Source organism: Cryptomeria japonica, chromosome 4 (genome assembly GCF_030272615.1).
Source record: "Cryptomeria japonica chromosome 4, Sugi_1.0, whole genome shotgun sequence".
NCBI classification, from domain to species: domain Eukaryota; kingdom Viridiplantae; phylum Streptophyta; class Pinopsida; order Cupressales; family Cupressaceae; genus Cryptomeria; species Cryptomeria japonica.
In genome coordinates this window covers 680,379,535-680,401,564 of record NC_081408.1, presented here as the reverse complement: position 1 = coordinate 680,401,564, position 22,030 = coordinate 680,379,535, and the positions used below count along the sequence as shown (strand labels likewise).

General features: G+C 36.4%; 1 protein-coding gene across 1 annotated transcript in view; it reads right to left on the bottom strand.

The window, feature by feature from the left end:
- Window positions 1–22,030, bottom strand: part of LOC131875318 (uncharacterized) — a 65,206-nt gene that overhangs the window by 27,772 nt on the left and 15,404 nt on the right. The window contains exon 2 of the mRNA XM_059219403.1: window positions 15,645–15,889. Coding sequence (XP_059075386.1) covers window positions 15,645–15,889 — 245 coding nt within the window. The remainder of the gene's footprint in view (window positions 1–15,644; window positions 15,890–22,030) is intronic.

The window sequence follows — 22,030 nt, the reverse complement described above, 5'->3', positions numbered from 1 at the left end:
TGTGCAATAAGATGAGTGCAAATGAATGATAATGAATGTATGAATCTGTATTAAATGCTCATGTATGCAGCTAAACATCTCAAAACACAAGTACTCGATCGGAGAAATGATGAAAAGAGACCACTTAGCGAAGAAATGATGACGCTCCAACTCTCATTCAAAGGATAAAGAGAAAGCATTGTTACTATACCGAAATCACTCTAAATTTACAAGATGCAGAATGAAATGCAAAATGAGATGCAATCTAAACCTAGTCACTGGATTTGAATAGCTTAATTTTCATCATTGAGCGTTTTACAATTATAGCAGGAAGATTAAAGTTCCTTGTTGTTCATGTGCAATATTAATTATCTTGTCCGCAATGACCCTTTTTCCGTTCATATCCTTGGACAAATTACGCATGGACGTGGATTGCACAATGAAGAAATTCCCTCAAAACAAACAAAGAAATGATGGGAACCTCCTTGTAGCATTCAAATAAGTGGAGTCGAGGTATGTGAGGTGATTCCACTTGGATGTGAAGGCTCTTATCACAGACACCCAGCTAATTTAGATGTTTCCAGATAATTGGGATCATTCCTTCAAGCAGAAAACAAAGAAGATATTATGCCCCCAATCCTTGCTCCTCTTAGTCAAGATAGACTTCCTTGAGTTACTCAGAGGGATAATAATAAAAAGCCAATATAAAAGACAACACACAAAGTAAATTTCCATGCATAGATCAAACTATTTAGTGATTGTTTCCCATTATGTTGTTTTGCTTGTTAACTCAATGATAAAACTCTTCAGTAGTCAGGAGACAGGTAACTGACTCGGAGTGGATGACCAGGTTTCACTGACATAAGATTGACTTAGCTGACATTGCTTAGGACATGTAACGTGCTCTTGTCAATTAGCCTAAGACTAGGACAATGATCGGTTTCAAGCCATGAGGGTTCCAGCGAACTAGGATGTCACAAAAGTGACTGAAATATGTACAAGCAAAAGCAAACTATGGAGGAAAGCGGAAATGCCAACATTGCGTTGATAGATGGAGTGCTTGAGTACAAGAGGCGCCTGTTTGCCAGGTTTTCACCTGCTTGGCAAAGATGCATTTTTTTAATTTATTTTTTACCAAGGTGTTTGTTTACCAGGTTTTCACCAAGGCATTTTCTTTCTTTTTTCCTTTTTTTCTTTTGTTTTTCTTTTTCTTGTTTTTTTTTTGAATTTCTTCAAGACTTTTTCTAATTTTTAGGATTTTTTCAAGACTTTTTCTGATTTTTAGGATTTTTTCAGGACTTTTTCTGATTTTTATATTTTTTTTCAGGACTTTTTCTGATTTTTCTGATTTTTTAATGTTTTCCCCTAGTGTCTAACAAGGCAAAAGGAATTTTGAGTACATGAATGGATAAGCGAATGATGGTGGACGCTTTCAAGGACTATCTCACAACGTTAATCTAAGCACAGGGTTTAGATATAGCAATGTAAACCAAGGATTTTAGCGATGTAAAGCAAGGATATAGCACAACGAAGGAAGGATATAGCGTAATGAAGCCATATGGTCCAAAGAAGTGGCCATGTCAAGAGGTTTGTGGAAAGCATGTTTTTGCATTTTGTCCATAGTGTTGATCAAGATCAAGGGATAGATTTGGATAGAAGGTAGATATGATAAGCAAGATCAAAAGGGAGTAATGAAGGATGTAAGCGAGCAATGGATAGGAGCTAAGGGATCTGGATCAAGTGTAATATATAGGACATACAAAACTTGTACAAGATCTTTAACCTTGTCAAGATCAAAAGGTGGAAAAGGGATATGAACGTAGATAGAGTGAATGAGGGATAATGGAGGATGAAGGATAATAGATGGATGTAAATGGATGGAACTTGCCCCTAGTGTAAAGTGCAAAAGGATAATGGATTATGCATGATGCCTGTTTGCCAGGTTTTCATCATGGTACTTTCCCAAGGCGCCACAAGAAGTGGTTTTTACTCGTGGGCGAAATTATTTCTCTTTACTTTTTTTTTTTTTCTGATTTTTTTTTTCATTTTTTTTTCATCATTTTTTTTTTCTTTTTTGGAAGATAATAGAGGCATGATAGAGGATGGAAGAAGGACCCCAACATCTTACTGCTTTGGATGGTACCCTTATAATATGAGTTGCAATAGACCATGACTATGAAGGTATGCTCAAAGATGTTGGTAGGATAACGAAATGAAACTAGGGAAAGGATTTATGCAAATGATTGGATAAGAGGGATGGAAGGGTGAAAAAGAGGTGTTGGATAATGGATGGGATGTTGGAATAATTTTGTATGGACAGATGGAAATACTGGAAAGATCAACATTCGCACACGCCTTGAGGGATGGTGGACATATGGAGGAGAAGTGAATCTTAGATTTTGAGATTTGGATGGAGGAAAGGTTACAAATTTTGGGGCATAAGAACCCAAAATGGATGAGGGAGGTAATGGAGGAATAGACTCGGAAGGTTTGGATGGAGAAACAACAATTTTGGATGCCAATTTTGATTTTTCTTTAGACTATTGTGCTTCAAGCAGCTGCTTAGGGATCCACATGGCTTTTGATTTTTGATGCTTTTGTAGTTCCTTAGAGCGCATTGCTTGTACAAGTGCCTTAGGAACCCATATAAATTTTGATTTTTCTTCTTTCTTTGTTGGCCTTTGTGGCATTTTGTATTTTTCTTTTCCTTTTTGGATCATATTTTGCTTTGTTTTGACATATCAATTAGATGGGACATGTTGATCCTTGAATACATGTGGATTGCTTGACTTATGACTTTTATGCTTGGCATCCAAATTGCTTGAAGGGAGATGCGTGGATAGATAGGAATGATATGGAGGTCTTTTAGATGGATGGAAGGTACTTGAAGACATGTGCCTTTGTTGATCCCGCATAAGGGATGAAGGGATATAAGGACCTAGAATGGATTGAAGGTGCGAAGGAGAAGACATGTATTTGAATTTAACTGGAGAAATGTAGGATTTATGAGAGATACCAACATCTCGAGAAATTTCCCTGAGGCCATGACCTTTAACATTTTCTTTAATAGCAGGGGGTTCTAATATACCTCGTTCATGAATGTCTAACCCTTTTCTTTGATAATGCATGTTTTGAAAGATCTTTTTAACAAAGGGTTTCTTCTTACTTTTGATGCTAGCGACATATTCATTTTGAGGTGGAGGTGTCTTGCAAGGAATAATAGGATCGTGAGAGGGCTTTATACACATGATGGATCCTTGAGTTGAACATGGAGGATTATGACAAGGAGATGAAGGGATACGTTGATCTTGACATGGAAGAGGACCATTGGATATAGTAGGAAGGGTGTTTGACTCTTCATTTTTTAGGAAGTGGATTAGGAATGGGATTTGGAAGGATGCTTTGATCTTGAGATGAAAGGGGGTCATCTTGGAATAAATAGAAAGGTATAAGGGGATCATCATGTGATTCTAGTGAAATAGGATCTTTTTCAATCATTAGATGGGATTGAGGAGTTTTGGTGTCTTGATCTTGATTTATAATAGAACTTGTTTCTTCATTTTTTAGATTATCCTCTTGACATGGAGTCACTTCTAAGGAAGGGTTAGGATTTTTCATAGGCCTAGGGGATTCTTGGAAGATCTCCGTATTTTGGCATGATGGGGAAGCATTTTGGAAATGGCCTTCTGGAGTGGGTATGATTGGAATTGGAGTGCATGATGGCATAGGATCTGGGATTTTTAAATCTTCAGAGGAACTTGTACCAATATTTCCATTGACTTGGATTTCCATAGGAGATAGCCCTTGAAGGTCAACATGAGAAGTTTCATTGTTTGAAGAAGATGGTATGATTTTTTTTTGAGAATTTTTAGGAGATGGAGGCATCATGGAAGGGATGGAGGCTACATATGGAGCCTTGCTAGACATAGGTTCATGATTTTGATCATGCTTACAAATAGTTCCTTCTTTTTCTTTAGGTGAGTCATTAGGATCTTCAATTTCAATGACACCATCATCAAGGAGATCTTGAATCTTATGTTTTAATTCCATACACATTGAAGTCTTATATTTGTTATGCCTATGATATACACAATAACTACTCAAAACTGCACATCCCCATGTGGTCTTTTTAGGCAATATGATAAGATTGTTCTTAATAAGCTCTTCCAAAGCTGACTCAATAGATTGCCCCAAGGTGTAAATTGTCTATCTAGGGATATATGTCTTTTTGTCTTGGTGAAGGTGTCTCATGAGCTTGTTTGAGATTTGGCTTTTGATTGTCAATCATTTGTTGGTATTTGCTTGTCAAATCACATAATCATTTTAGCACTTCTTGAAGTTTCTCACACTTGATATCATACATTTGTTTTTCAAATGGAGTCATTGATTTATTTTGTTGGATTTCTATGTCATATATTTCTTCCTTTATATCTTGAAGCATTTGAGCATAGGCAGCCATGGGAATTGGAGCTAAGGTATCCATGAGATTCTTACTTTTGTCAAAAAAATTAGAAGAGCTTTTGGTTTGAACAGGCATTTTTAACCGACAGGACCGAGAGCGAGATGTGTTGCAAAAGTCAAGATCAAATTATAGCTAGTAGTTCATTTAACATAGTCATTGTGAGAAGTAACTAAGATCTGGTCTGATTTCAGGAATGATCTATCTTGTGTAAGATGTTATCTAAGTTAACTTAGGTTTGATAAGATGTTTGTTTGAACTAGCTTAAAGATGATCGACAAAATTGTGTAACGCAACGACAGCGGTACACTATCAAGGTTGTTTATGCTTAGGAGGATGATAACTAGTTTTAGGCTCACTATAGACTGTTTTGGACATGTTTGACTATTCTAGACTGGCAAAATCAGGAATTCATACGATAGAGGATTGGACAGAGATGAGATTCTGACTAACAGAGTTTCAATGACTGACGACTACTAGTTTTTGATAAGGACTAATGTTTTAATGACTGTCAGAGACCAGTTTGGACATAGACAGAGTTTATCACTGATTTTGTTTGTTGTTTTCTCTAGTTTTGGTATTCCAGTTTTAGTTTTAGGGATGAAAACACAAAAAACATGCAAGATAAATAGTAACTCAATCACATCACGCTAACCCTATGGAAGTTGGCTTAGAGAAGACAACCTTTGCTTGCTGACTTAGGTACACACCCAATAGCTAATCAGAATATAGCTGCTGAGTCTTACGCAATGGATTCTCAACGCCGTATTAGCCGACTCCAAACGCTAATGGGGGCACGATATGGTAAGTGTCTTAGGAGAGTTACTATCTCTCTTGCACAAAGATTATCAACCTTTCGGAGGTGAATCAGGTAGCTTCTATCTTATAGTTCTTAGTTAGGAATTCCGTTTGAAATTACCCCTTGAAGTCACACAAGCATGATTGAGGCCTATAGCCCGACAAGGTACCGAAACAAGCTATAGTCACGTAAATGTGATTGAGACCACGAGGCCCTACAAAATGCTCGATATGAGAGATCTCAAAGAGAAAACTCAAATAATCCCATCCTCTGAGACTTTAATCACCAAAGGCCTATTTATTATAGTGAGTTGGAATGCTCAGGTCCAACTATACTCACTTGGGTCGTTCTCACAGGGTGATTACTTTTTCTCACCGTGACAGGCCCGCTAAAGGTACTCAAATCTCAAAACTTAGAAAAAAGCTTTGAGGGTCTAGATTTCTGATTGTTTGTAAAAGACAAGAGCATACTCTCCTACCTCTCAGATTTTTCTGAAAACACAAAAGACAGATTTGTTCATTAACCAGATAGCATGTTAGGTGCCTAAAAAAAATGAATTTAAAGAATACATGATGTTTGGTTGATTCTTTTTAGGCAACCTGCAAAAACAATGCATCAGTAGTCATGTTGTTTTCATTCTTTGACAGGCGTACGTTTGATTGATAAATTCTTTGACAAGCGTTCTGCAAGAAACTGGTTAGGCTGTGAAAATATCAGGCAGACAAAAGACACTTCAGGGTTAGCGTCAGTATCATCAAAATTTAATTCAAGAAAAACCCTGAAAATTAATTTGTTTTTCAAAAAATCATAATCTAACTCCTCCAACCTGCAAGAAATTGTTAGAAACCTGCAAGAAGAAAAAGTTAGTGAAATATCAAATCTCTTGGTGGGCTTACAGAAGCCTAATTTCAAATCTTGGTTACAAATTTTTCACTCCTGATGCTGAAATGCCCTGAAATTTGACTAAGTCTGAAATTTGGAGGATCTTCCAAAAACTAGATTTTGTATTATAACTCTTGGAGGTCTGAAACCCCTCTCAAACATCCTGACAATTTATATGGAATATAACTTAAAGTATAAGAAAGAGAGAAGAGAAGAGGAAATATCACTTATAGTTAAATGTTATATTCCATATATATTGACCTTCCACAAGCCTTATTTCAAGAAAAATCCTAAACAAAAACTCTCTGTTTTTCATACGACAAAACAGTAACTCGTACGAGTATTCTCACCGAACCGAACGATGAAAAAAAGCGACAAATTGGTTACTCGTACGACAGAGGATTTTTGCTCGCACGACAGAGGATTTATGCTCGCACGATAGAGGATTTCTACTCGTACGACAGGGGATTTATGCTCGCACGATAGAGGATTTCTGCTCGTATGACAGAGGATTTATGCTCGCATGACAGAGGATTTCTGCTCGTACGACAGAGGATTTTTGCTCGCACGACAGAATATTTCTGCTTGTACGATAGAAGATTTTAGTTCGTATGACACCTACAGTTTGTCATTTCAGTCTGTGAGAAATGTCGTACGAGATGATGCAGAGGCTGTATGACCGAAAATCCAAAAAGTCGAAAAACCTGAAAAATAACAAAAATAAAAAGTCAGTCTTTGAAGGCCGAAAAATGTAGTCTTCTACCCCGCGGTGGGCGCCAGAAATGTGTGTGTGAAAAGTGTACCTGTATCTGTAAGCACAACACTTCAATCAAGTCATTACATGCATGGTTAATCCGATATAATCAATGAAATATAAAACCATAACAAATCAACCCATTGCCTTCTAAAAGATGTGAGTATATGATTGCTCTCAAATTATAAGCAATACCAGTGACTAGACAACATCAAGACAAAGGATTTTATCTATATGAACATGATGAATGCTAGATGGATGCAATGTTGATCTAACAAGATTTAAGCAATATCAATCTAAATGATTTAAGCAATTTGAAATAATTAATATTCAATGAGCCTAGAGCAAAAACAATATAATAACGATGTATTCTCCAGCCTCCTTTTGAATGAGAGATGAGCCTAAATTTATAGAAAATTCAGAAAGAAACCAACGACTAAGATCAAATGATGATGAGCAGTCAAGATTTTCCAAGAGGTAGCACAATCCAGGTGAATTGATGTGATTGGATGCTTTTATCAGCTTTAAAGGAAATTGAACTAAAATTAAGATTAAAATCAGAAAAAACTGATTTATTCTCTCTTTCATTCTATTTTAATATTTAATTGTTTAAATTGCTTTCTTTGAGATTATTTGTCAATTTTTAATTTGTTTTTCAAGATTGTTTCCAGTGGATTTCTTTTCTCAATTAATTCCTTTTTGGTCAATCAATTCCTTTTTTGATTTATTTCCATTTTTGAAGATTTGTGCTCAATTGATTTATTTAATTAAAATTAATTCCTCTTTTTGATGATTTGTTTCCTTTTTTAAAGATTTATGGCAAATTGATTTATTTAATTAAATATGCAAGGATATTCAATTAAAATAAATAAGATAATTGTTTAAAATGATTTACTTGGAATGATCTATTAATTAAATAAATATTTAATTAATATTGAGTGATTGATTTTGCCATGTGACATTTGATGATTAAAGAATTAATTGTGTGCTCAAGATTGATTTAATTGCCTTTGGTTAGGACCTTTGTGATGTTGTTGAGATTAGGGGCTCATGGTTTAGATGACCATTTTTAAGGTATTACAGTATAAACCGGTATATTGAGCAATAGGCAAAGTGGTATGTTTGTCCAAGAGAACCGGTATGATGAAATGTGAACCGACATATGGAATATTTTCTATGAAGACTTAACATGGTATGACTACCGGTTGGTAGTCTTAGCTTAAGGGTTTCCGGTTGAAGTGTTCCAGGTCTGTGTGATTCAACTGATGATATCGTGTGATGAGTTAGAATTGTAATGAAGATCAGATCATGGTGCCATGTCATCCTTATGCGCGTAAAGGATCTTACATGAAGGAGATTGATCCTATCTACCTCAAGAATGTGCGAAGTCCCTGTAAACAGTGGAGAATGCGTGATGGGTTATAGCTTCCTTGAAGTGGTAAAGAATGAATGATGGAGAATGTCTCGAGATCTGTTCAAGACCGTTACATTCAAATGCAAAGTGTTCAATGGACAAGATTGAACCGCCTGAATTGTTTAACCTAAATGTTTAGGGTTTAGGGTTTATGCTACCGACCTATCTGTTTCCTATAAGGTTGATGTTGTGTTTCATGCTGAGGTTGCTGGAAAATGGTGTATGTATATCTAAGTGCAAAGATACGTGATTCTTTCCAGACCAGATGAGATAAGAGGATTGATTCCTGCATAGTGTGTGTCCAGAAGGAAGGAACTTAAATGGATCTGCATTAGGCATTGAGTGCTATCATCAGATCATTGTAATACCTATTGATATTTAACCACTTCAACAATAGGAAAATCCCTTAACCGGGTAGCTTTAATCAACTTGCTATAAATCCTTTAACAGGGTGACTCAAACTCATTGAGTTCTTGAAATCCTCTAACAAGGTAACCTCTAACAGGGTTTAACTCTTAACCGGGTATTTAGCCATCCCTTAACCGGGTGATCTCTAACAAGATCGGTTCCTAGCAGAACCTGTTGTAACAGTCTTTAACCAGACTAGGCTCCTAACAGAGTGGACTTCTAAAGAGTTCAAAAGCAGCTTGTGGGTATTCATCCCCACCGTGGTTTTTCCCAGTTGGGTTTCCACATGAAAAATCTGTGTGTCATGTGTAGTATTTTTCATGTGATGATTTAAGTGATTTGTGTCTGTAGGTAAATCATGCTAAGCTAGCTGCTATTTTATTTCTGATGATAGATTACCTATTCATGCATAAAGGTGAAATGGAAGTGTAGTAGTAAGTTGAGTGGAAAGCTAAGTGTTTAATCGGTTAATGCTTGTCACAGTCATTCTTAGCTTTACCAGTTGCACTCTGTTTCAGACCGGTGTTACTGTCTGTTAGACATTTGCTATGTTTGCAGTCAAACCAGTTCGGGAAAAGTTTTTGTGACTGTACTGATTCACCCCCCCTCTGAGTACCAATTTGGTACTTATTGTTCATCATTCAGTTATCAATTGGTATCAGAGCGTCCTCCAGGTCCTTTGTGTTGTAAGCTTAACCGCTTGAGGGAAAGATCCTATTGTAATGATGAAGAGGGAAGGTCCAAAGTTCAACATAGATAACTTCAAAATATGGAAGGATAGAATGAAGATGTACATCAGAAGAATGGGTGCTCAACACATGAGCTATGTTGAGAATGCTTTTGTTATTCCTATTGGTACTCTCACCGATGATCAAAAGAGAGAATACAAGAGAATGGGCAAGTCATGGAAGCCCTAATCAGCAGCTTATCTGACATTGAGTTTAATGATGCCCAGGATAAAGATAATCCCAAAGAAGTATGGGACACTCTTGAGAGTATCTATGATGGTGATGAGCATGTAAAACAAGCTAAGGAAGAATGCCTTAGAGGGAAGTTTGAAGACATGCAGATGGTTGAAGGTGAGACCATTCAACAGTATGGAATAAGAATCAAAACTATTGTTGGAGATATCAAGAGTGCAGGTGGTAAAATGGAAGATTCCACTGTGGTAAGCAAAGTTCTGAGATCCTTATTACCGGTCTATGCAATAAGGTTTGCTGCTATTTAGGAGTTGAGATCAATAGACAAGACTAAGGTATCCCTAGACTCCATCATTGCAAAGTTGACAACCTATGAGCTAAATAGTTTTGATGGCAGTGTTCAAAAGACTGAATCAGCTTTTAAAGCTTCTGCTGTACCATCCAGAAAAGGAAAAGAAGCAAGCACCAGCGGTGAACCAAGACAGAGCAGAGAAATGGATGATGAGGAGATCATGATGGAATTTGAAGCTCTTCTTGCCAGGAAACTTCCTAAAGGAACTGGTATATACAGAGGCAAGCTCCCTTTGAAATGCTTTTCTTGTAATCGGATATGACATATTGCTATAAACTGTCCTAATGGTGACAACAAGAACAAACTAGAGAGGTTCAAGAAATTCAAAGGAGGAAACTAGAGAAACTATTATGTTGCAGTTGATGAAGGTGTCACAGACGAGGAATCAAAAGATGAAGAGAATGAAGATATTGTGTTTGTTACAGTAAAGGAAGATGTGTCAGACAAGAAGGCTCTTGTCTCCCGCTTTGATAACTCCAATGAGTGGATTATTAACAGTGGTTGTTCTCACCATATGACTGGTGACTGGAGCAAGTTTCTATCTTTGGAAGAATATGATGGTGGTGTGGTTCATTTTGGTAATGATGCACCATGTATGGTTAAAGGAAGAGGGTCCATCTCTCTAAATGGAAAGAGCAGTGCTGACAATGTGTATTAGGTGGAAGGTCTCAGACACAATCTATTGAGCGTTGCCCAATTGAATGATAGTGGACTCATTCTGGAATTAAAAAATGGAGCATGCAAAATCAAAGGAAAGAACGATGAATTGATGGCCATCGGTATGCAGACCAAAGGTAATTTATTTCATTTGGATGCAAATGTAAGTACATGTCTTATGGCTAAATTTGATGATAGCTGGATATGGCATAGGAGACTCGACCATGTAAACTTTGATAACATTGTGAAGGCTAGTAAGACCAAGGCAGTTAGAGGATTGCCAGTACTGAGCAAACTAGAAAATCCTTTGTGCAGAGAATGTCAACTGGGAAAAATGTCTTCCTCAACTTTCAAAGGTAAATCTTTCACTGTAGACAATTTACTTGATCTTGTGCATACTAATTTGTGTGGTCCTATGAAAACTAGGAGTGTGCAGGGAGATAGGTATTTCATGATTTTGATTGATGATTTCTCAAGAATGATGTGGGTCACATTCTTGAAAGATAAGTCTGAAGCTTTTGGAAATTTCAAAGCTTTCAGAGCATTGGTAGAAAAGGAAAGTGGTAGAAGAATCAAATGCCTTAGAACTGATCAAGGAGGAGAGTTCACTTCCAGTGAATTCAACAAATATTATGAAGAGAATGACATCGAGAGGCAACTATTTGCCCCCCAGACTCCACAACAGAATGGCTTAGCAAAGAGAAACAACCAGGCTATGGTTGAAGTAGCTAGAACTATGCTGATCCAAGGAAAAGTCACTCACACCTTTTGGAGAGAAGCGGTGAGCACTGCAGTATACACATTGAACTGGGTACTCATCAAGAAAGGAAAAGATAAGACTCCTTATCAGTATTGGACCTATAAGACACCAATAGTAAGCTACTTTAGAATGTTTGGTAGCAAATGTTATATCAAGAGGAGTGAACATCTGAGCAAGTTCGATGCAAAATGTGATGAAGGAATATTCCTAGGATATTCCACCAAGAGCAAAGCTCTCAAATGTTTCAATAATAGGACTCAGAGAATTGTTGAAAGCATCAATGCTAGAGATGATGAAAACTCTGGAAAACCTGAGGGAACTGGCAGTAAGCAAGTAAGAGATGAACCGGTAATAACCTTTTGGGAACCGGTTGCTAATCAGCCAAGTACCAGTAACAGTGTTCCTTCACCAGTAGATGTTGATGCTAATGAAGATGAGGATGAAGAAGAAAAGTAGGAGGAATTAGTCAAGAGCATTCCTCGATATGTCAAACTAAATCATGATCCAAAGCAGATCATAGGAGATAAGGATGCAGGAATCCTTACAAGAAGAAAGGTCAGAGAAAATTCTTGTATGATCTTTGAATTTGAGCCTAAATCATTCAAAGAGGCACATAAAGATGAAGACTGGATCAAGGCAATGGAGGAGGAACTTGATCAGATAGTGAAGAATGGCACATGGTCTTTGGTACCCAGATTGGAGCATAAAAATGTCATTGGTACCAAATGGGTTTTCAGAAACAAGTTGAATGAGGATGGCATAGTGGTAAGGAACAAAGCCAGACTAGTATGTAAAGGATATGCTCAAGAAGAAGGAGAAGACTATGGAGAAACCTTTGCCCCAGTAGCCAGATTGGAAGGAGTTCGTATGCTTCTTGCATATGCAGCTTTTAAAGGATTCAAGGTATACCAAATTGATGTAAAATATGCATTCCTAAATGGAATACTTGAAGAGGAGGTGTATATAGAGCAACCAGATGGGTTTGCTCTATCAAAAGATAGTGACATGGTGTGTAGGCTACATAAAGCCTTGTATGGACTAAAGTATGCACCTAGAGCATGGTATGAATGATTGCACTCCCATCTTGTGAAGATTGGATTTGAAAGAACAAGTGAAGATAGCAATATCTACATGAAATCAGAAGGAGATCAAATTCTGATCTATGAAGTATTTTTTGATGACATCATCTTTGGAGGTGATGACAAGATGAGTCATGAATTTGCTGATGAGATGAAAAAGGAGTTTGAAATGTCACTCATAGGGGAGATTAAGTTCTTCATTGGATCGCAGATTCAACAAATGAAAGATGGAATCTTTATTACTCAGTCCAAGTATGTCAAAGAGGTGTTGAAGACCTTTGGCATGGAAGATAGTAAATCGGTTGGTACACCAATGGTGACCGGTTGTAAGCTATCAAAATAAGATGACTCAGTGGTGGTAAATGAGAAGGATTACCAATCAATGATTGGTAAGTTGCATTATGTAGTGCATAACAGACCATACATTGCACATGCAGTGGGTATTACTGCTAGGTTTCAACAAAGCCCTAGAGAAACCCACTTGTAGCAGTCAAGCGGATTCTTAGATATCCGAAGGGAACTATTGACTATGGGTTATGGTATCCATACAATAATGATTTCAACCTGAAAGTGTTCATAGATGTTGATTGGGCTGGTAATGTAGATGACTAGAAGAGCACAACCGGTGGTGCATTCTTTCTCGGTGGTAGACTGGTCTCATGGATGAGTAAAAATCAGAGTTGTATCTCTCAGTCTACAATAGAAGCGGAGTATGTTGCAACGTTTATGAACTGCACCCAGACTATTTGGATGAAGCATGTATTGAATGGCTTCAAAGTTCTGTATATGAACCGGTAAGCATATTTTGTGACAATACAAGTGCAATTAACATTTCCAAGAATCTGGTTTTGCATGCTAGAACCAAGCACTTTGAGCTCAAGTATCATTTCTTGAGGGAAAAGGTTCAGAACAAGGAGGTTGTACTGGAACATGTTTCCAGTAAGGAGCAGTTAGCAGATATATTCACCAAGCCTCTACCAAAGGCTTCATTTACCTATTTAAGAGGTGAATTAGGGGTGCTGCCCCTTCAAGAGGTGAATTGAAAGTATGTACTCCACATCAGTCAGGTATTGCAGTGTCCAAATTTTTTTGGATTGATGTGTTGAAGGATGCTACTCCTCAGGGGGAGAAACATAGTGGAACAGGAAAGCTTGTGCCTCCACTTTGGCATTGTTGTCAAAGGGGGAGAAGATGTGAAGCGGAGATGATATCTGCAACAATGGGGAGAAGATGTGATGCAGAAAGAGAAATCTTTGTATATTGCCATCAATGCCAAAGGGGGAGATTGTTGGCATTTGTGTAGAGTCTGTTGAGATGATGATATTATGTTGTCATTGATGTCAATATGTTGGAGAGTGAACCGACAATATGCTGAAATGTGAACCGGTACAATGTGGTGAACCAGTATATGTGCAAAGTAGTGAACAAGTATATTGAAGCTAAACAATTGGCAAAGTGAACCGATATAGTGGTATAAACCGGTATATTGAGCAATATGTGAAGTGGTATGTTTGTCCAAGAGAACCGGTATGATGAAATGTGAACCGACATATGAAATATTTTCTATGAAGACTTAACATGGTATGACTACCGGTTGGTAGTCTTAGCTTAAGGGTTTCCGGTTGAAGTGTTCCAAGCCTGTGTGATTCAACTGATGACATTGTGTGATGAGTTAGAATTGTAATGAAGATCAGATCATGGTGCCATGTCAGCCTTGTGTGCGTAAAGGATCTTACATGAAGGAGATTGATCCTATCTACCTCAGGAATGTGCGAAGTACCTGTAAACGGTGGAGAACGCGTGATGGGTTATAGCTTCCATGAAGCGGTAAAGAACAAGCAATGGAAAATATCTTGAGATCTATTCAAGGCCATTGCATTCAAATGCAAAGTTTTCAATGGACATGATTGAATTGCCTGAATTGTTTAACCTAAATGTTTAGGGTTTAGGGTTTGTGCTACCGACCTATCTATTTCCTATAAGGTCGATGTTGTGTTTCATGCTGAGGTTGCTGGAAAATGGTGTATGTGTATCTAAGTGCAAAGATACATGATTCTTGCCAGACCAGATGAGATAAGAGGATTGATTCCTGCATAGTGTGTGTGCAGAAGGAAGGAACTTAAACGGATCTGCATTAGGCATTGAGTGCTATTATCAGATCATTGTAATACTTGTTGATCTTTAACCACTTCAACAGTAGGAAAATCCCTTAACTGGGTAGCTTTAATTAGCTTGCTGTAAATCCTTTAACAGGGTGACTCAAACTCATTGAGTTCTTGAAATCCTCTAACAAGGTAACCTCTAACAGGGTTTAACCCTTAACCGGGTATTTAGCCATCCCTTAACTGGGTGATCTATAACAGGATCGTTTCCTAGCATAACCCGTTGTAATAGTCTTTAATCGGACTAGGCTCCTAATAGAGCAGACTTCTAAAGAGTTCAAAAGCAGCTTGTGGCTATTCATCCCCACCGTGGTTTTTTCCAGTTGGGTTTCCACATGAAAAATCTGTGTGTCATGTGTAGTATTTTTCATGTGATGATTTAAGTGATTTGTGTCTGTAGGTAAATCATGTTGAGCTAGCTGTTATTTTATTTCTGATGATAGATTACCTATTCATGTATAAAGGTGAAATGAAAGTGTAGTAGTAAGTTGAGTGCGAAGCTAAGTGTTTAACCAGTTAATGCTTGTCACAGTCATTCTTAGCTTTATCGGTTGCACTCTGTTTTAGACCGATGTTACTGTTTGTCAGACATTTGCAGTGTTTGAAGTCAAACTGGTTCGGGAAAAGTTTTTGTGACTGTACTGATTAACTCCCCCTCTTAGTACCAGTTTGATACTTATTGTTCATCATTGAGTTATCACTTCTAGGGACTTAATTTGGTCAGATGCATCAACAACCAATTGACCAAGTTTGCTAATAGGTGTTGTCAAATGCCCTGTAGTAGTTTCCGATAGTAGACTTGTCAAAATATCCACAATATTTTGAATGGTTTCAGCTTCCATTTTTTGTTCTTTAAGTCTCTTCTTGTGTGCCCTAGATTGCATGACAGTTTCAATCTTCATCATTTCAGATGCACTCATATTATCAACAATTATAGGCCCTAAGATGCCTAATGAGTCATCATCATCTTCATCAGTTTGTTGTAAAACTAATGAAGTTACCGGCTCATAAGATGTTACCTTAGTAATCTCTTCTTTCTCTTGTTCTTTCTCCGTTTCTTGTTCAGAAATTTGTGTATCATCTTTTTCATTGGATTCCTTTTGAATATCCTGTGAAACTGGTGGCAGTTGGGGTTTCATTGGTGGTTCCTTGACTGGTGGAATATCCACTCCTGGTTGAGTTACCGGTTTCTCAACTGAAGTAACTTGTAAATCAATGATTTCAGGTAGCTGCATTTCTGGTGCAGTAATATCTCCAGATAGATCTATAGAATCCTCAATATTATCAACAAGTATGACTCATTGGACAATAGTGTAATCCTTCTTCTTGATAGGATAGACAACATCAGCTTGCATAATTTCTTCCTCATTTATTTCAGGTCGATCATCAATATCTTGCTCATCCTTAAAGGAATGTATAAGATCTTCCATTTGTTGGATATTACGAGCAATCTAATGAGTCCCAGTCTCAACATGTTACACCTTTCCACTAATCAACTTCAATCTTCTTGTTTGGTAAGCAAAATGAACTTTGTACTTATCAACCAATTCATTCAGCTCATCCTTTGACAAGTTAGAAAAATATTGTACAAATACATCATCTATGATTTCTTTTTGTTTCTTTATTGCTTCCTCCCATTTATCCAAAAGAATAGTATACAAGGAATTAGAGATATCCTTTTCAAGATCATGAGGTAATCTATTAAAATGGCACAAATAATTGATTACTTGTTGAATAATTTGTTCCTTTTCATCTTCATTGAACGAATCAAAATGATCTTTGACATTATCAAATCTGTTTCTTCCTAATGTCTTCACTATTCTCTCAAAGGTAGTCTTAGGCTTGTAAGTTAATATATCAAAAGGTATAGTTGCCTTTGGCACTTCCTTCACTTGCTTGGTTGCTTTCATTTTCTTGGGTTCCTCCTTAGTATCAGTACCTTCAAATTCTGCTTGGAGAATTGATTTCTGACTTCTTTTCTTTGATGCAGTCTCATTCTTTGCATATACTTTAGGTACCGGTTCCTTTTTGGTTTGGACACTTCATGTCACTCTTGTACTTTTTATTACTGGAGGTGCTTGCTCAACCTTCTTCTTCTTACCTTTACCACTTATGGATGGAACACTACTGGTTTCAACTTTTGCAGTTTGAACTTCAACTGTATCCAATCTTGCCTTCTTTTTGTCCACTGGAGATGCCAACAGTTTATTGGCATAACCGATCAATAAGTCATAGTTGACCTCATAACTCATGTCTTCCATTTCTTCTTCTCTAGGCTCAATAGCCTCCATCAAACAAAAATCAATAGTAGCTATGAAAATAATGTCCTTAGCAAAGTATTTTACCACATCCTTAGGCAATCTTACTCTCATATTCATTTTCTTCTGAAATTCATTGAAATATTTACTCATGGAAGCAGAGAAGGTGTTCTTCATAGCTTTGATGTTGTTCTTAATTTGGGCAGATACCGGTAGATCCTTAGACCATTCAAGATCACCAATTCCTGGTAGGAAATTCAAGAAATAAAAGAATAGACCGATAAACAAATATCCAAATTTAAACTTTTGATTGCTATCCTTATTGATAGACTGAAGATTCAACAATAATTGGCTCCTTATGGCCTCACATAGGTCATAATTAGCATTTTCAGTTATCATCTTATAAGAAGTATGCACCGCTGTAGATGAAACACTATTCAATCTAATATAATAAAATAGCTGGTAGCCTATAACCATAGCTGCCAACTTTACCGCAGGGTCCTTGACATTATTGACAGAAAAAGCAAGCCCATCAGAGGTTGATCCGGTTAGAGTGTTTACTGTCTCTTTTGAAATATGCCTCAACTTAGGTACTTCACCAGTTGAGTAAAAACTAGTTACAACTTGAATAAATTCCTTGGTTATAGTATGAGTCCTTTCTAAATACATGTTTTCCCCATGAACACAACTCAAAATAATTCCGATATGTTCCTCTTCAAAATCTTCAAGAAAATATGTTGCATTATGAAAACCTTTCTCACAAACCCTAATATATTCTAGTTGAATCTTTCTCTTTTCATTGCAAAGAGATTTCAACTCGGAATATATCGACAATGATCCTAAATCCTCAATCTTGCAATCAATGTAGCTGGACAAATCTCCTTTCACTATGACATCACTAGGAATTTGTGATAGAGCATTATAAGACACAATTCATTCCACTTTTACAACTTCCATAGGGTCAGATGTAATCATCAATTTCTCTACTGGTTTAGAAGATGATGCCATTTCAAATAAACTAGATTCAAAGTAGGATTTTTCAAAGAAATACCTTATTCTAGACGTGCTGCCTCATTTACCGGTTGAATACTCAAGTGCACACCGGTTTAGTCTTCGCCAACCTTAAAATCATCTTGATCACTCAAATCACAATGCAACTTCGACTAAAATCAACTAACAATCCTTTCTTAGCTCTGCAAGTGCTCAAAAATTCTTTCTCATATGCGTTGGGGTAAAAATAACAAAGTAAAACTTGCTTTTATCCTTTTTACCTACTGCATTAAATGCTTGTACATTAGGGTTACAAACCCTAATTACACCGCTTAATGATACATACAATTTTGACAGATGTAAAACTAGTTGATAACCGATTGACAAAAAGTTATCAAAATTTTATGCATTGAAATTTTCTTACCACTCATTCATCTCAAGGGGTCTGAAAATGGATTTACCATTAAGCTCCCCTTAGCCATATTAAAAAGGCTTAGTTCACCGGTGCAGGATTCTCCACATTGGGTGAAGGAATAGTTTCTTCTCCAAGTGAATCATCACTCTTCTTTTTCCATATTCGATTCATTTCTTCTCTGGTTTCTTCAATATTGACCTTCTACTTTCCTTTCTAATCTTTAGAAGGATTGACCCGTTTTCTTTTTCTGGATCTATAATTTTTTTCCAAGTGTCTCAGTTTATGACAATGATACCAGGCCATTCCAGATGATCTCCAAGATCCTACATTTCCTCTCCCAGTTCTTCTTCTGCAATTCATAGCCACATGCCCAAAGTTGTTACAGATGGTACAAATGACATTTGTTACCTTTTCCATCTCAAATGGACTAAACTAGTTGTCGTAGGGTCTTTGCTAGTTCATGTTACCTCGGTTATCACAGTTTCTCATCCGGTTTCCATTTGGTCTTGGATGCATATGCGGTATAGGATTATCTTCTCCATATCTGCATTCAACTGATCTATGTCCATACATTTTGCATGTGTAGCAATGACCTTCAAATTTCTTGGATACATACCTAGCATTTGTATTGTAGCTTGCATTTCCATTAGGTTTGTTTCTACAAACATTTGTAGTGTGACCAACTTTATGGCAAACAAAACAAACAGGTTTAAAGACCTTCTTACTGGTAGGATTTTTGGCCTTAGGAGTAGATTTTTTCTTATGAGTGTTGCTCTTGGTACCAGAGGATTCTCCCTTTTCAGATGTGTGAAAACTAAGTCCAAAGGTATCACCATTCATCCTTTGTGATTTATTTTTCTTTTCTAGTAAGGTAGCACTTCTGTTGAACTTTTCCAATTTCCCATTTTCTTCAATGAGCTGTTTGGTGAGATCTTTATTATGTTTTGACAAGTTCTCTCTCAGAGATGATGCTAATCTAAGATCTAGTTGTAAGTTCTCGTTTTCTTCTCTATGCATTCAAATGCTCATGCAAACTAGCATTCTCTCACTTGATCTTGGCAATCTCATGATCTCTTTCCTTGATAAGATCTTCAACAGTTCTCCTAGCTTCTAGTTCCTGACTCATGCGGATAGTAAGACCTTTTAGCTCTCTCCTTAGATTTACCTTTTCACTGTTTAGTTTTTCAACTTCCTCAGCTAAAGGATCAATATTGACCTCATCTAAAGAACTATTATCAGATATTTCCAACAGTTGTTCAATTAACTCTCTTCTTTTGACTTGAGAAGATTTCAGTTTGACCCTTAGTGTTTCAAGCTCATTTCTATTGGCCTCAAGCTCTCTATCCATCTCAAAGTAGCTCATATCCCCCATAGTAGCTTTAGGGTTTCCTTCCAAGCGATTAGGATTTAAATAAGTTAGGATCTGATACCAATTGATGGACTTGTAAAGCATTGAGAGGGGGGGGGGGGTGAATCAGTGACACCAAAAACAAAACTACTATAAACACTGTCCGATAGAAATACTTAACAAGTTTGTTAAACAATATGCATGCAATCCAAAATGATATAACAACATCCATAATTAGTATAACATCCACCACAACACAAGTGTCTATACACAGAAAACCCAAATAGGTAAAAACCACAGTGAGATGGGACTCACAAGTTAACTATTTGCAGTAATAAATAATTGATTGGTTAAGGTCTACAAAGTGCTCTGCTAGGAACGAATCCTGTTAAAGATCCCAAAGCTTAGTTAAAAGCTATATCCTGTAAGGAGTAACCTTAGTGGAGGATTTCTGAATCCAAACTAATGGATCACTTGGTTAGAGGATTTGTACAATGAAGCTTGTTAGAGCTTACCTGGTTAGGGGATTTGACTGTTGCAATGACTAGAAAACAACATGTAGCGTGATCTAGTAGTAGCACAACTTGCTTGTTTAGATCCTCTTCTGCACACTCAACACTTCTTTACCATCATACTCTGCAACTTAATACTTTTGCCTTCGCACATAACATATCTCCTTCGCTCATACAAAATAATTCATTGTGATGTCAATATATAGACATTTAGATTTCATATCGGCCTCTAAAAATCATATCACAATTATGTAGGTGCAGTGTATCTGGTCAAACAATCATAACACATCATAAAAAAACCACCAAAAATTGTCGGTAATGATAACTCATCACGACCAGTGATAACTCATCACATAATCAATGAATACCGATTGGAACAATCAATACCGGTTGGAGTTAAACATATAAACTGTTTATCCTTATATGCTCCTTTGATAATCTCCTTTGGATCTTCATGTTGATGCCAAGATAAGTATAACCATTGGTTGTCTCCATGCATATACCGGCTATCACCATGTACCGGTTAGATATAAACCTCTAGTATACCTGTTGTAATATAAATAAATTTGAAGTCACACTGGTAGATGATATGAACATATGTGTGTGTATGTGTTTCATCAATCACAATATATGATGAAGTTATTCATTACAATCATCATCAAGCCAACAGTCCACAAGCGACTAGAGGAGCCATTATGGGCATTATCTTTTTCTTTGTTTGCTGTTTGTGGTATGAACTGATGAAGTTCTAGGGAAATTTCTCTAGTGGGTGTCTGTGATAAGAGTATTCAGCTATTGAATGCCACAAATACCTCGATCCCTACTGTATTTACTAGAATGGAGGGGTTCACTCCTTGTCTACTACGTGTTTGTTTCTTCAATGAGATATCTTTACATCTTGGTTCCTTATACCATGATGTGCTAAGCTTCATTCTTCAATAATAAGGCTCAGTGATGAATATATATTGCGTAATAAATAATGACACAGGTTCGTGAATCAATCATTCTCATTCTCATCTCATTTGCTTATTGCTAGTTTGCTGAATCTTTTCTCATCATCTTTTTCTAAATCACATTCTATCATCTAACATCATTCTATTTCATTCTAAGGTTCATTCTCTCATATTCTATCTCAATATCGTCTTCACATCACCTATCTCTATCTCTAATCAACTAACCATTCTTTTATTCTTTCATCTCACATTCTTCTTTTTTTGAAAGATCATTCATGTCTTTAATGCATAAACAATCTCTCAAGGGGGCTTTACACCCTCAATATCATAGAGGCATAAATTTTTCATTTTCTTTGAAACAACGTCATTTCAATATTGTCTCAAAGAGGGGCAAATGTAGACACCTAAAAATGTTTCATTGATCATGTACTAATTATTCATCTAATTGGTTAAATAATTCTTTAATTATTTATTTAAGTTAATTAATCTTATTCTTCTAATTTCACATTTCCTCATCATCTTACTAATTATTCTATTTATTATTCTATCATTATTTAATCATTGTAAGCATTTTCTAATATTAATTAAATATTTATTATTTAATTAATTCTGATTAATTCCCCAATTTAAATAATCTTTATTATTTAAATAAATTCTATTTTCAACTTCTATCTCTAATCAATTAATCATTAAACCTTTTCTAAATATTAATTAAATAATAATATGTAATTAATTGTGATTTAATCCTTTCATTTAAATGATCTTTAGTATTTAATTAAATTCCATTTCTAAAATAATTAAATAGCTTCTTTAAATTATTTTAATTAGCTAATTAATTCTTCTAATTCCATTTCCAAATCTCCAAATTCTAATTTCATTTAATTTTAAATTCTTCTAATTTCTTCTAAATTCAATCACATGTGCATGAT